The sequence below is a fragment of the Hyaena hyaena genome, unplaced genomic scaffold (genome assembly GCF_003009895.1).
Source record: "Hyaena hyaena isolate Hyena2069 unplaced genomic scaffold, ASM300989v1 scaffold_94, whole genome shotgun sequence".
Lineage (NCBI taxonomy): Eukaryota > Metazoa > Chordata > Mammalia > Carnivora > Hyaenidae > Hyaena > Hyaena hyaena.
In genome coordinates, this window is record NW_024080726.1 from 287,335 (window position 1) to 302,785 (window position 15,451).

General features: G+C 60.5%; 1 protein-coding gene across 1 annotated transcript in view; it reads right to left on the reverse strand.

Annotated features, from left to right (window-relative positions):
* Positions 1 to 424: 424 nt before the first annotated feature.
* Positions 425 to 15,451, reverse strand: part of DISP3 (dispatched RND transporter family member 3) — a 50,850-nt gene continuing 35,823 nt past the window's right edge. The window contains exons 10-21 of the mRNA XM_039235031.1: positions 14,235 to 14,396; positions 11,840 to 11,953; positions 10,926 to 11,062; positions 9,631 to 9,815; positions 7,693 to 7,823; positions 7,442 to 7,614; positions 6,402 to 6,528; positions 5,768 to 5,913; positions 3,668 to 3,827; positions 2,989 to 3,102; positions 2,416 to 2,582; positions 425 to 1,646 (exon numbers count right to left, since the gene is read on the reverse strand). Of these exons, the coding sequence (XP_039090962.1) occupies positions 1,284 to 1,646; positions 2,416 to 2,582; positions 2,989 to 3,102; positions 3,668 to 3,827; positions 5,768 to 5,913; positions 6,402 to 6,528; positions 7,442 to 7,614; positions 7,693 to 7,823; positions 9,631 to 9,815; positions 10,926 to 11,062; positions 11,840 to 11,953; positions 14,235 to 14,396 (1,979 nt within the window). The 3' untranslated portion in view covers positions 425 to 1,283. The remainder of the gene's footprint in view (positions 1,647 to 2,415; positions 2,583 to 2,988; positions 3,103 to 3,667; positions 3,828 to 5,767; positions 5,914 to 6,401; positions 6,529 to 7,441; positions 7,615 to 7,692; positions 7,824 to 9,630; positions 9,816 to 10,925; positions 11,063 to 11,839; positions 11,954 to 14,234; positions 14,397 to 15,451) is intronic.

The following is a 15,451-nucleotide window of genomic DNA, read 5'->3' on the forward strand; positions in this document are numbered from 1 at the left end:
GAGTCCCTGCTTGGTCTCAGGCATGCACTAAGCGGGGACGTGGTGTTGCACTTCGGTCTTGCATCCCCAGCCCCCCGAGCTAATATTTACAGGTGAGCTTGCCTGGAGATCACCCTTGACATCTTTCTTACCCTCAGGGCTCAGTTCCCGCTCAGTCTCTGTGAGGCTTCCTAAAGCCCAGCGGGCAAGAAGGAGGCCAGTACCTGGTGCTGCACCCGGCATGCCAGAGGTCCTCAAAAATGCCCCAGCAGGGGATCCAGAGGAGCCCCTTCGAAGAAGGCACATCTGCTGAGCCCCACTCTCACAGAGCTACCCAAAGCCTCCAACCTCACCCCAGCATGCAGAACACTCTGGGACCTTGTCCCTGGGGGCCCGGACCCGCCCCCGCCTCGTGACAGCTTCTGGTCAGGCAGCCTGCGAACACTTAGTTATCACAATTTTAAGAATGTGGTGGAGCCAGCGATGTTACAATGTTCGTGTTAACGGCGGCTGGGACAGGAGCCATCCGCGGTGAGATGGCCGGCAGGCACAGTCAGCCCCCATCTCCCAGGGGCTGCCTCCCCCAGTCCCAGCCCCACAGTCGAGTGGGGGAGCTGGGCACTTGGATCAGTGAGGAAGGCTGTGTTGGGGCCCTGCAGCCCCCAGGGAGAAGGAGCCTCTCGAGGCTGGGGCCGGGGGTCAGGCATGCAGGACCCCAGGCCGGTCTCTGGGAGGGACCACAGGACCACCCAGCACTGGCTGCCATAAAGCTGGGGGAACAGGAAAATAGGACAGAGGGTGCAAGGCCCCTGCCCTTAAACCTGCTGTGCTCTTCCAGCAAATTCCCCGAGGGAAGCATGGGGCTCAGGAGGCGGCTGGGCTCTGCCACTGACCCAGCTACACGTCAGTCAGTTTGCCTCCTGGTGCCTCAGTTTTCACATCTGTAGAATGGGGCCCTGTAACAGCCACGTAGGAAAGCTGTCAGCACTGAGGCAGCATGAGAGGGACACCCGCGCGGTGACCCGGCATGGAGAGGGGCTGGACTCTTCCCGTGTCAGGGGGTGTCTGGCACGGTGGTAGCCGGCTTCCCACCCACTCTGGCTGAGCGCTGTGATGAAGGCAGTACGGGCCACACCGGTGAGCATCGGCTCCCACGCTGAGCGACTCGGTGCCTTCCCAGCTCAGGCCTAGGAACAGAGCGAGTTAGAGCCGAGCCAGGAAATGTGTCTCTGGGGCCAGAGAACAAGCGCCTCGTCCCACGCCTGCTGGGCAAAAGGTGCATGAGTCAGGACCCAGTGTCAGTGTTATAGGGAGGTCCCAGTGGGCAGGGGGATCTTATAGCCACTCCAGAGGAGCACGAGGCAGGCGGCCAGCCCCAGCGCCCCCGCCAGGAGCACGGCGCCCAGGGCTTTGAGGAAGGAAGTCCTGGTCCGGGTGAAGGAGCCGGGGGCCATGATGCCGAGCAGGGCTGTGCTGACGGTGAGTGTGTAGAGGATGGAGACACCCGTGTTCAGCGCGACGATCTTGCCGAACTTGGCAAACGGGGCGATGATGCAGAAGAAGAGGGGCACCGTGGCGATGACCGTGGTGAGGGCGCTGGAGACGATGGCCACTCCCACGTGCCGCACGGCCTCCAGTGTCCGCCACTGACGCTGTGAGTGGGCGTCCTGGGTGTGGGGTGAGGGCAAAAGCTGGGGCCAGGGACTGACACGCCAGCAGGATCCCTCCCCGCCTGGGGCCAACCCGCTCCTGGAGGCCCCCAATTCTGCCTCCATAAATGGGGCCGGTAACGGCACCTGCCCCTCAAGAGTCGGTGCTAAGATGAACCCATTCCCTGAAGAGGGTGCTCAGGCAGATGCTTAAAGGTTGCTATGAGGACCAGGCTAAGGCTGATTTGCACAGTAGGTCCTCATAAATGGCCCTGATTGGAAGGGAGCTCTTTCTTTTGACCAGAAGCACCTAAACACATAACTGATTTATGTGTTTATGAGTGTTTTCACAGTGCCACGACTCCAGGTTAGGAAAAAACAAAAACTGTACCAGACCCAGAGCTGGTGTCGGCACACAGCAAGTGAGCACGTTCTCACTGAGCCACAGAGGTCCGGATGGGTGGTTGGTGGCCTCAGAGCCATGACTAGAACAGCCCCTTCTGCTCCCCAGGCTGGAGAATGAGACTTAGACTCGAGGAAGCAGGAAGGGCCCTTGGGCGTCCTCTGGTCCAACCCCTTATGCTCATTAGAGAATCAGGCTGGGGGAGGGACCCACCCAAGGCCAAGTCCGAGGCCCCTGGGTGTGAAGACTGGCCGTGGAAACCTCAGCCCTAGAACAGAGTCTGGGTGGGAGCTGGGCACCAGGGATGTCCGGCTGCCCTTGGGGGGTCCCTGAGCTGCACTGGGGATGGGAGATGTGCTGGGGCAGGACTGGCAGGGTGCTCACCTCAGCCTGGTGGGGGGGCAGGTTCTCTCCGGCCAGCAGGTAGCCCTCAACCAGATGGACGCAGTAATCCACGGAGGAGCCGACCAGGATGGACAGGGAGATGGCTTCCACGGCACCCATCTCCCAGCCGCTCCAGTACATGATGGTCACCACAAGGCAGACGATGCCTGCAGTAGGCAGGGGGGAGGTGACAGAGGGGAGGCAGCTTGGACCCAGCCTCACCCACACAGTCCAGGAGGGGTGGTGGGTGAACTCAGAGGGCCCCTGGGGAATGGGGCCAAGCCTAAAGAGGAGCCCCCACCTCTGGGGACAAGAAGGGCAAGGAAGGCCAGGGCCAGGGAGAAGCGGACACTCCGGAGCTACTACCCACACGCTAGTGGGGGACGGTCCTATGCACGCCTGCTGCAGAGGGTCTTTCTGCCTGAGGGGGAGGTGGGGGCGGTTGGGAAACCTTTGCCGAGGAGATGTGACAGTTAAGGGTGGAGAGAAACCTGCTGCCTGGAGGCCACTAGCAAGACCCCTGCCCGTCCGTGGCCCCACAGCCTGATGCCTGTCACCCCTCTGTCCACATACCCAAGATGCTCAGGAGCACGGGCAGCAGAAGGAGCACATGGGTGGTGAACACGGCCACGGCGGCCACACAGATGAGCAAGGAAAGGGCCAGGCCGTACAGGGCACTCTGCACCCCTGGAAGGCAAGAGAAGAGGGTCCTCAGGGGGGCTTCGTGGGTGGGGTGCCTCCAGACCCCCCTCCCCTCCGAGGTTCAGAGGTTACTGGGGTTGCCCAGGTGGATACGGTCACCACTAGCTGTGTCACTCTGGGTCAGCCATGACTTCCCTGAGCCTCACCTGTAAAAGAGGGCGCTGGCAGCCCCTACCCCACAGGCCTAGTTTGGAGTTTAGGGAGAACACGGGTCAGGCCCTCGGCACAGGGCGTGGCACCGGGAAGGCCCATCGTGACAGAGAGCTGCCACACGGCGATCCTGTTACTTTCTAGGTGGCCGGATTCCAGATCAAAGAATGTGGCTAAATACCCCAGAGCAGGGGACCCAAACTCAGGCCTCCGACTGGTGCTCCTGGCCGCTGTGCCTTTCCGGTTGCTACCGAGATCTTGGCCAGGACTGAGGAGACGACAGGCCGTAGCTCGGACAGACCCTGCCCTGCCCACCCCAGGTCACCTCCCCGTCCCTGCCCCTCCACATCGGCTGCCACCGGACCCTAGGCTGAGAGGTGGGGGCAGGGCTGTCACTTACCTATAATCTCCATGAAGATCTGTTTCCAGTGCTCGCAAGTCTGGAAGCCTCGGCGCAGGGCCGAGCCCTCGGGGAATGTCTGCAGCTGCTGCTGCAGGAAGCTCTCCCAGCGCAGGTAGTCGGAGTAGGTCTGGAAGGAGGACTTGCCCTTGTACGTGGTCTGCAGGGTACAGGAGTCAGTGAGGTGGGCAGGGGGCGGTGCCCACTCACCCTTCCCAGGTGACAGCGGGTCTGCTCTCCCTTGGCCTCCCGCACACAGAGAATGCTGTGCGTGGGGGTCAAGGAGTACCTCCCACCAGCCTCTGCGTGCACTTGCGACCCTTACAAGGGTAGCAGGTTCTGATGTAGCCCAAGTCCCCTTTCCTTTCCAACAGAGCATGCCGTGGCCCCCAGAGTCCCCAGGCTCTCCTGGCACGCCCTCTACACATGCTGTTCCCTCTGCCTGCACAGCCAGCTCCCACTCGGCCTTCAAGGCCCTCACTAGGGTTCGGTCTCTTCCAGGAAACCTTCTTTGATGACCCAAGACCGGCCTCCGCTGGGCTCTGCAAGGCCTCAGTGCCTCCTCATCGTTGCTGTTGGCACTGCCCAGCAACCTGCCCGTCTCCTGGCTGCACTGTGAGTCTGGTTCACAGCCCCCAGCTCTGAGGAGCCGCTTGGGGGAAGAGGCAGGCACACACCTTGCTCTGGGACTTCCATGTGTGGCCTCACTGGCCCAATCCCGCTCTCCCTGAGCACGGAACCCTTTACAGTGTGTCTGTGCACACATGTGTGTGAGTGTGGTCAGGGACAGCTTGGAAGTGACATCCTGCATCAGGATGAGCCTGAGCAGGGGATTCTGTCCTCTCTACAACTGTCTAAAAACTGTCTAGGGCTTCAGTCTTTTAAAGGAAGGGGATGCTGACGCGGGTGACAATCTGTATGAATTCGGAGGCCATTACCCTGAATGAAATGAGCCAGTGACAGAAAGATTAACGCTACAGATTCCAGTTACCTGAGGGACCCAGAGGAGTCAAAGTCACAGAGACCTGGAGTGGGACAGTGGGTGCCAGGGCTGGGGGAGGGGCGGGAGGGGCAGGAAGGGGTTCATGTTTAATGGCACAGAATCCTGGAGATGGATGGTGCTAACAGTTCTGTGACAATGCAAATATGTTTCACTGAACGGTACGTTCAAAAGTGGTTAAGATGGTTAATTTTATCATGCATATTTTGCCACAATTATAACAGAACATCTGGAGCTTTGAAGTGGTGTCTACATCAGCCTGGGGTTCATGTGGAGGGGTTTTGGGGCCTCGTCCTTGGTGGCGTGGCTGCCTGAGTGGTGAGCGGCAGGGGGTGGGAAGGAAAGCAGGGCTGGGGGATGGAGAACAAGAGGTTCCCAGCATCTTTATGTGACCGCACTGCTGCTCTGTCCGCGGCTGCCGCAGGGCAGAGGTCTCTGACCCCGTTCTTCAGAGGAGGAACCCGAGGCCGGTGGGGATAAGTGATTTGTTCACGGACACAGAGCACAGCAAGATCAGAGGCGGGGCCAGGCCCTGGGTCTCAGCACAGGGACAGCAGGGGCAGGCTTGGGAAGGTTCGTGGCACAAAGCACCAGGGCCCTGAGGTCCGCAGATGCCCAGGTCAGGGCTCTTGTGTGCTCACGTGTGTGTGTGTGTGTGTGTGTGTGTGTGTGTGCGTGTGCACATGCTCACATGTGTTTGTGTGCGCACGTGGGAGTACAGGGAGTGTTGCGATGAGAGAGGAAGTAGTGACGCGTGTAGACGGCTGGTCCCCTGGCTTCCAAGCTCTTCCGGGGGAGGTCCAGCACCTGGGTGTGTGGCCCCCAACCTGCCCCCCCCAGAGCGGCAGAGGGGAGTGTCCTGGGCTCTCACCAGCCCCCCCCGGCCTCATCTGCTCCCCAGCCCAGAGGCCGCAAAACAACACAGACCTTGGGCTGGTGGGAGCTGGCAGACAGCCGACATCAGAGAAAGGGCAGTGCCCTGTGGTCAGGTGGCGCTGGTTTGACACCTGATGCTGACACTCTGGCCAGGGGTGGGGAATCAGGTGACACATGTGAGGCGAGCACTCCGTACTGTGCCCGGTTGGCCACGGGGAGCTCACCGACTCAAAGGCCATGGAGATCCACTGCACTCGCCCCTCCTTGACGCCCACCGCCCCGTGTGACAGCTGCCCTGGGAGCAGGTTGGGTTCGGGCAGCTCCTTGCATTCTGGGTGCAGCATCTGCAGGAAGGAGGAGGTGCTGTAGCCTGCAGGGAGAAGGGGAGAGAGGTGGTCGGGGTGGGGACCCCCGGAGAGCACCCCTGCCCCACCCCATCTCCCCACCGGACAGGTGTCCTCACCCACGCCCCTGAAGCGCACACCCTTCCCCCAGCCTCCCAGCTTTCAAACGTGTCTGTAACCAGTGCCTGCAACCTACAACAGCCATTTGCCATCGCGGTGGAAAAGGACATCTTATGTCCCCTGACGCAGAGCCCTGGTATGACCTCATCTGTGTCAGCCCCTGCCCTGGCTCCCAGTTCTGGAAAAGCTACTCCTGCAGGGGCCCCCTCCCACATGCACGTCTGCACTCATTCATGATCACGCAAGGGCCCGCTCGGGAAGATTCACACGCCCCTCACCCAGCGCGGGTGCAAATTCGGGCACTGACGCATGTCTGCCGGACACACGCCAGGCACACGTGTGCTCAGGGCTGTCCACCCGTGGAGCCTCCCCAGCCCGTCCTCCCCCTGCGCACCTGAGGGAAGGCACTGGGCGCCGCCTGGCTTCACCAGCTCCGAGTTCCCCGCGATGGCCTTGCAGAGGCGACACAGGTGCCCGATTTCTTTGAAGAGATCAAAGCTGCTGTCATAGATGACACTGCCCTTTCCCAAGGAGACACAAGCGGGCGCAGGCTGCTCAGTGAGTCGGGAACTCGGCCCTGGGCACCGCCCCGTGGCCAGAGCCTCCGAAGCTCCCTCCACCATCACAGACTCCTCGCTTGACCCCCGGCGCAGTGGCCTGAGGTCCCTGCCCGAGCCCACACTGTCGGGGTCCCTGAGGCTCAACCTGCTTTTACTCACAGGCTCTCACCTGGGCTTCCTGCTCTCCCCCCTCCCTCTGCACATCCAAATTCCTCACCCCCCGCCCCCACCTTCCACCCCGCCAAGTGCTTTGTCTCCTCCCTGCCTCCCCACCCTCCTCCAAACACCTGGAGACCCTCAGTCTGGAGCGATCACACAGATCTGACTGTCCTGGCTCCTGGATTACTTCGGAAAAGACCCAGTACAGCCAGCCGGACTGGCTTCTCAAGACAGGAGCTGTGACTTACCATGTCCGCAGCCCTTCCTACCATGTAGGACAGACAGCTCCCACTCTGTCCCTTCAAATACCCGAGAGCCCAGCACAGCGCACACATGTGTACAGGGGAGACAGAGCAAAGGGCCCCTGGGTCAGGCACGCAGCGAGGGCTGTGGGCGCAGGGAGAGCCTCCCGCAGCAGGAGGAGGAAGGAGGGGGTTTACATACCCAGGCCCACCGTTCCAGCCCCTCGAGGTGAGGAGCAACCAGCCCAGGCCCCAAATGTACCCAGATTCCTGGGTGTTTCTAAGAGCTCAACACGGATCACTCCTCAAGAGAAACGGTGCCCTCGAGGTCCGTGGTGGGTCCCTCTGCGCTTCAGGAGCAAACCAAGAGGGGGTGTGGGGGCGAGGCTGGCGCCCGAGCTGGCGAGCTGGCGCTGCTTGTGAGCCTGGTGCGGCTGGGCCCTCTGGCCTCCGCCCAAGGTGGGCCCACGTACCGGGTCTCCGATGACATGGTTGTCCACCTGCCGCGTGCGGTTGATGCCAATAATGCCAAAGACCACGAAGACCATGGCCCCAGTGTCCACCAGCGGCCGCACGGCTGGCTTCCCGCAGCCGGTGTTCACGCAGGGGTTGAAGCCGAAGGTGGCCGAGAGGCGGGCCTTGGGCACTGCAGAGGGAGTCACGTCTGTACGGGAGGGCGGGGCCCGGCCTCCCCAGGCCCCAAGGCAGCCTCCCGGCCACGTACCTTTCTCACTGGGCACATAGAAGAAGCCTTTGGTCGGGCCGTCGGGGCTGGAGCTGAGCAGGCAGCCAGGCGGCGCTGCGCACACTCGCCCGTGGAAAGGGGGCTTGTGGGACTGAGCAAAGTACACTTTCCTGTGGAGGCAAAGGAGCCGGGCTGAGGCTGGGGAAGCCAGGAGGAGCCCGGGAGGCCAGGCGAGGGCAGCCACATGCGGCCGTGGGCCCCTGGGCTGGAAAAGAATAGCGACGGACTTGGGGTACCCAGCACAAGGATCCAGTCTCAGCTTGGGGGCTGGGCTTTGGAGGCCACTTCCCCCAGGGCTGCCTAACAGCCTTCCCCTCTACGTGTGTCTCCCCACCCAGGGCATGAGGGGCGGAGACCAGCAGTTTCCAAACGGTCCTGCAGGGCGCACGAGCGTTCACAGAAGGGGCCCAGGCCAGCCTCAGGGTTCCTGCTCAGAAGCACCCTCGCCTTAACCTGAACTGAGCCTCGAGATTCTGTCTGAAGCAAGGGCTCCACGGTTAGCTTGTTCACCACTGGGCCTGATGTAGCCCAAGGTTCTTTCTAGAATGTTCGAAGCTCATCCAGGCAGGCTGAGCCCCGTTGCTGTTGTGTACGCGCAGAGCAAGCCCAGCCCTGGCCTCAGGGGAAAGCAGGCAGAGGGACCCCACTCCCCGAGCCAGGGTCCCTGAGGCTGGAAGGGCTCAGGGAGCCCGTCTCTGTCACCTCCCCCTTTCCCCCTGCCTTCGCACCAATGCCTTCTGCCTCAAGTGCTGTCCAGCCTTTGTGGGTGCCTGGCACCCCGAGGCCAGGCTGTCAGGGACCGTGGCCCCGTGTGTCACTGCCGCTGTACGAGCACAGAACTACTCTTCTTTCAGGGCACGTGTTATCATTTGTAACGACACTGCGACTGACTTGTTAGCTGCCGTCTCCCGTCAGCCAGCCTGAGGGCGGCAGCCACATCTGTCCTGTTTACCGCCATACGCCCAGCACTAGCATAGTGCTGGCACATAGTCGGTGCCCCATGTTTGTGACGTGAATCAACAATGAAGTACAGCCTCAATGGAGAAATGAATGTGGGGTCAGAACATAGGGATAAAACCCAGGGAAAAGGTGCCCTCAGCTGCTCGGAGATCCCCCACCCCGCCCCCGTGTACGAGCACCGAATCCCATCACTAAGTATTTGGGGGCACTTATGTCATGCTGTCATGCCAGGCACTAGGCAGGGCTGAGTATACAATAGGTAAATATAATAGACACAGCCCCTCTCCTGTCTCCTTAGGATCGGGGAGGGGGGGCATTAATACAATATTTTCTGAATTGATTACATATGGAGAGAGTGTGAAGAGTGCCTTCGAGTGGGCGTACGGAGCGTACACATCCATTCGTTCAGCGAGTGTTAACTGAGCACCCGCTTGGTGTCCGACACTGTGCCGGGTGCGAGGGACAGAGCGGGGGAGGCACTCAGGGCGCCCACGGAAGGATGTCTGCGTGCTCCTGAGGAAACACAGCTTATACACCAGCCAGTAAGTGTGTTTCCAGGAGGTGATGGGGCCAGAACGGGAGCAGGGGTACCCCGCATGGAGAGAGACCACGTGTGGCTCTTCTGGACGGGGAGGGGCGGCCTCGTCCCAGGGGGGACATCTGAGTAGACAGCCGGACCCTGGAAAGAAGTCATCACATGAGGCCCGAGATCAGACGGCTCGGCTCACGGGGTAGCTGAGGAGCCAGCACGAGGCAGCACGGCAGACGGGGGAGCAGGCAGGTCACGGGCCGTCCTCTGCGCCAGCCGTCCCCACGCCCCAGTCCCGGGCACAGGACCACCTGGATGCATGTGTGCACACGGCCAGGGGTTTCCTAAAGGGGCCTGCTGACATCTCTGGTGAGATTGCGGGGGGGGGTGGGCTGGCGGACGCCGGCCCGTCCGTGAGGCTCCGTTACCGGGTGTGCTGCTGCTCCTTGGCGGCCGCGTAGAAGCTGAAGTCAAACTTCCAGCCCCGCTTGGCGTCACAGGCCAAGGTGGTCACCATCCACTTGCGGGAGGGGCTCGCCGCCTGGAGCAGCCCTACTGTAGACATACAAGCGGTCAGCTTCTTGGTGAAGTTACCCAAAGGCGCTCTATACACCTAAGCAGTGGAGCGACAGAGACAAGACACGTGACTCCGGGGGGCTGCCTCAGCCTGGGCCCGGCCTCAGGCTCCACGCCCTCCCTCCAAGGCTGGGCCCACCCCGTCCCGGCCCCCCACAGTTGGGGGCAGAGGCTCAGGAGGCCTGGGTTCGAGTCTGAACTTTGGGCAAATCCTTCCCTCCCTGTCTGAGCCTCAGCCCTTTCTGCAGCTGAGCACCTACTGTGCGCCAGGCCATTGAGCACACAGTAGGCTGCAACCAGGGCTTGGTCCCTGCCCCCCGGGAGCTGCCAGTCATAATGGCTTCAGGTTCTATTAAGGGCTGTGAATTAAAGACTCAGGGCGATAAGACACAGGATAAATGGGCAGGGGAGGAGGATGGCGAATGGAGAAGTGAGCCAGCACAGGGCTCTGGGAGGAGGGGACAGCAGTGCTGAGGCGTCAATGAGCAGCCTGCCATGTGTTAAGCTGGAAGGAAAGTTTTCTAGGCCGTGGGAACAGCAGCGCAAAGGCTCAGTGTCAGGAAACACCTCAGGCATCTTTCAAATGGAAATAGAAACCCTGAACACAGGAAGTGACTACATGTGTAGGTGACTGTCACCCTGGAGGGTGTGGCATGTCAAAGAAACACAGATGACTCCTGACATGGCCTGAGTTGGCCCTCAGAGGCTCTCTCCTTGGGCGGGGGGGGAGCAGCTGCTAAGAACCGCCATGTTACCACTTACTGAGCACTGTGTCTGCTGTGTCTTACGTGCCATGTACCACGCAGGCCTCACCTCACATACCTCCAGCCCTGGCTGTGCTTTACACACCCCATTTCACAGATGAAGAAACTGAGGCTCAGAGAGATTAAGTAATCTGCCCAAAGACACACGGATTACGGATGGCAGAGCCAGGACTCGAACCCAGGTCTGGCTGACTTGGAAGCCCATGCTGTCACCACTCTGTAGGTGCCACAGACCTGGCTGGGGGAGGGTCCTTGTCTGCCTAGAGTAGCTCCATGCTCGCAGTCCCTGCCTCCCCCTCCCTCCGTGGCCGGTCCCACAAGTGCAGCGTTGAGGGCCCCCTTCCCCGGCAGCCGCGGTTCGAGTCCCGGAAGCCCAGACTCACCTGAAAGGAGGGCACCTCCCCGTCCCCGGGGGACACGATCTGCCAAGGGGCGGGTAGGCTGGCGTTGAGGGAGAACCTGTACACGGCCGGGTGGCCCTTACTCTTCACCTTGGAGACATACACGGTGCCTGGGGCATCTGGGAGACAAACGAAGGATGGAGGAGGGGTGACAGTCGCCCTGCCTTGCCTCCCTGACCCTGGGGCCGCCCCCCTCTGTTCCGCTGAGCGAGGAGCTGAGCCCTGATGCGGGCTCATCTCTGAATGCTGGCTCTGCTCCTCTCTACTGGACTGAGCCCACAGCAAGGTGGGGGTGCTGGTGGTGGACGTGGGGACGGGCTGGTGGCACAGGTGAGGGGGAGGCGGCAGCGGTCACCAGGACGGGGTGGCAGCATGGGTGGAGGCAGTGACAGGGATGGTGAGTTGTGACGATGTGTAATGTGGTTTGGCGGAGCGGGCTGAGCGGTGGGGCGGGAGCTGGGAATGACGTGGTAGGCACAGAGGCGTGACGACAGCTGGGGGGTGTGTGTGACAAGGACACACAGCACTGCCCCAGAGGGGGGCTGATTCCTACACGTGTCCCAGCACCCCATGTCTGACGGACCCCCCGGCAGGGATAAGCCCGCCTCCAGGGCTCCAGGACACCCCTGCCCTCCCCCAGACACTCAGAGGGGCTCAGTACACACGGCAGGTTCATGGGGCACCAGAGGCTGGCTGGGGTGGTGGCAGGAGGGACCCCGAGTTCACCCCCCACAACCCAACCCCTCCTCGGTGACCCCAAGAACACAGACTCTTGTTCTCCCAGGAGACCCAGGGAATGGATGTAATGTGCTGTCTCCATGGGACCCCCACACCCCAGCATCAGACAGGATGCCCCCCGACGTCCCCACCCCAGCCAGAGCACACCCCCCGCTCACCCTGTGGGCTGGCCTCAGGCCGGCTGGCCCAGGGGACCCCTGAACCCCGCTTCTTCTTCTCCAGGGACGTCCGGATGTTGTTCTGCAGGCTGTGGGGCTTCTCCTGGAACAGACCTGCCCCCCCCCCCACATCGTTGGGGACACCAGGGCCTCCTGGCTGAGCCCGGCAGGGGAGGGCAGAGACTGGGATAGGTAACAACCCGAGGGACGTGGGCCTCAGGGCTCTGGGCTTGGGGGAGGGGTGTCGGGGGTCTGAAAGGAATTGGATGGAACTGAAAAAAATGCCAAATATCAAATTTACAGGAATCTTTTTTCACATTTTTCTTTATTTTTGAGAGAGAGAGAGCATGAGTAGGTGGGGGGTGGGGGGTGAGAGAGAGAAGGAGACACAGAATCGGAAGCCGGCTCCAGGCTCTGAGCTGCCAGCACAGAGCTCGACGCGGGGCTCGAACCCCTGAACTATGAGATCATGGCCTGAGCCGAAGTTGGACGCTTAACTGACTGAGCCACCCAGGCGCCCCTGATTTTGCAGGAATCTTAAGGCAAAAGAAAGGCACCTGTCAGCTCCACCCAGAGAAAGACACCCTGATGCATTCCCGCCTCCTCCTCGCCACGCCTCATGTCCCTGCTCTGGCAAACGGGGTGACTCCGAATCTCCAGAGGGTGGTGAAGGACCACACGGGATGCATCTCGTGCATTCGGCTACACGTCTGGCTCGTAATAAATGCTCAATTAGTGGGAACAATTAGAAACGGAATGTCATCAAGCAGCACAGAATATGGGTCTGTCTCGTTTTGCCTCAACCACTGCGGGCGGATTTTCTGTTTTCTTTTGTTGTTTTCTAACGAGAGAAATTTGACACCTTCAAAAATGCAATCTTCACGATAATTCTAGAAGGTCACTATCATTAACCCCACTTGACAGAGGAGAAAGCGGAGGTTCAGGGAGGTTCCGTGACGCGCAGAGGAGGCGAGAGGCAGAGCCTCATTTGGACCCAGTCTGGTCGGCCCCGCGAGCCCTTTTGGCGGCAACATGAACAGTCCCTCTGAGAGGCAGTTCAGAGAGCTAAGAGCCACAGGCGCTGGGGGCTGGACTTGGGCCGGCGTCCCGGCCCTTTTCCAGATGATTCCAGGAGCTTCGGCACCATCCTGGGTTTTGTCCGTCTGTGAAATGGGAGTGGACGTGGCTTTTTGACTCCGGGCCCTGAGGGCCGGCAGCGGTGGTAATAGAGTTTGATGCGTGTGCCCGGGCGGGCGGGAGAGGAGCCGGGGATGGGGGTGGGGGTGGGGGCTGGCTCCGATTTAGGAGGGGCTCTTCAGGCACCTCTCTGAGCTGCACTCATTACCATGCACTTGGTTAATGCCATCACCAAGGGGAAGGCCAGGTTAATGCGGGCACCGCTCTAATTTAATGAAGGCAATTACAGCAGTGAGCGGACCTTCTGCTAGGAGCTGGAGGCACTTGCCCAGAATCTTCTCGTTTGCTTCCAACCGACCTGGCAAAGCTGTATGACCTTGGGCCGACTTCCCCTGCCCCCAACCTTGACCTCAGGGTCTCCTCTGGACCAGACTACCTCTAAGGCAAGGGGACATCTTTAACTCACCTCTTTGCTCCTCCCTGACACCAGCTCTGTCACCAAACCCTATGGCTTTCACCTCCTGAGAACCTCGTGGCTCAGCCGGCCCAAAAGCACGCTGACCCCAGGCCATCTGACCATCTCACGGTCAGATGAGGGCACCAGCCTCCTACCTGGTCTCCCACCCAGCCTCCACCCTGGCCATACCATCCACCTCCACGCAGCGCTTGGGAGACTCATCACAGCCCTGCTCTGCTTAAAACCCTCCACTAGCTCCCCCTGCCAATCAGTATAAAATGCAGACTCCTCACTCTGGCCCTCCAGACCTAACCCCACCTACCTGGCCAGCCTCAGCCCCCACAACTGCCTCTCTCACACTTGGCCCTGGTCTTGCCCACCTCTGGCGTTTCTTCCCTCGGCTGAGACTCTTCTCTTCTCTCTCTTTCTCCGCCTGGCTAACTCCTTCCCTTTCTTCGAGTCAAGCTTAGACATCGCCTCCTCCAGGGAGTCTTCCCTGATGCTGAGCTCCCCAGGTGCCCCGTTCTTCCTCCATCACAGCTCAGATCCACTAGTACAATGCTGGACCCTAGCAGGCAAATGGACTCCCTGAGCTCAGGAAGCCTGTCCTGCCTACTGGGTCTCCCCAGCACCCGGGAAATACCTGTTGCAGGAAATGCGGAAACACACAGGCTCAGCGAAACGCCGAGGCTGCACAGTGACGGGGAGCCTGGACCTCGCATCTCTCAGGCTGACGGTCTTTGAGACCCGAACTCCAAAGAAAGCAGGGAGCCATGGGGGACACCGCGATGGAACTCTCACCTGAACAGGTGATGCACGATATGCCCTCAGCGCTCAGGTTGTACTTGAGATCCAGCAGCACCTGGATGTTGGTATCGGGCCTGAAGAGCAGGGGCGCCCGGCTGGCAGGGCGGAGCCGGCTGGCAAACACCAGGGACAAGATGAGGACGGAGGCGAAGAGCCCTGCCAGGAGAGGCCGCCACGCTAGGCGGGGCCGGGCCCACGCGGGGCCCGCAGCCCCGGGGGAGCGCTGTTCCCTTGCTGGGGGAGCAGCGCGGGGCAGGGCCCCAGGGGAGCTGGTAGAGGTGCGGTGTGCCAGCCTGGGGGTGAAGCCTGTCAGGGGCTGGTCGTCCGGGGGCGGCGGGGGGGGGAGGGGACAGGGTGGCAGGGTTGGATGTTATTCATGTCACTTGGGGATCAGAATATAAGCTGCATAAGTGGATTAAGGCTCAGCCACTATCTTAGAGCACTTGACAGTTTATAAAGAGCTGGCACACGCACTTGGTTATACAGAGCCTTAAATGCTGCTCAGGATTATAATAATCACAGCACTGAATGTTTCTCAAGCACTTACTACATGCCACACACTGGGCTGAGTTCTTTACTTGCCCTATGGCTTGCCCCATGACTGCCTTATTAGATACATACTACTCTTTTATTTATTTTTGAGAGAGAGAGAGAGAGAGAGAATGCAAGTGGGGGAGGGCAGAGAGAGAGAGAGAGAGAGAATGCCAAGCAGGCTCCACGCTCGGCACAGAGCCCAACATCGGGCTCAAACTCACAAACCATGAGATCGTGACCTGAGCCGAGCTCAAGAGTCAGAGGCTTAACTGACTGAGCTCCCCAGAGGCCCCTAGACAGATACTATTCTCATCCTTAGTAACAGGATAGGAAAGTGAGGCTCAGACTGACTGACATACCCAAGGTCACCCAGCCAGTAAGTGGTAGAATTAGGATTCCAACTCGGCCAAGCTGGTCTGACTCCGGAGCCCAAGCATTAAGTGCTCTGCTCTCCTGCCCAGCATGATGGCTGGTGCATAGTAGGTGCTCAATCAACAACAGCTATTGCGGGACCAGCTCCATTCTACACAGGAATGGGGGAGGCCCAGAGAGCGAGACACTGCCCCAGGTTGGTTTGCAGGAGGGGGCTGGGCTCTGGCTGCCTGTATGTGCTTTGGGGGAGTCTGTCCCCAAGCCTGGGGCACTGGGGAAAATCTGCAAGACACAGGGGAGGGGGT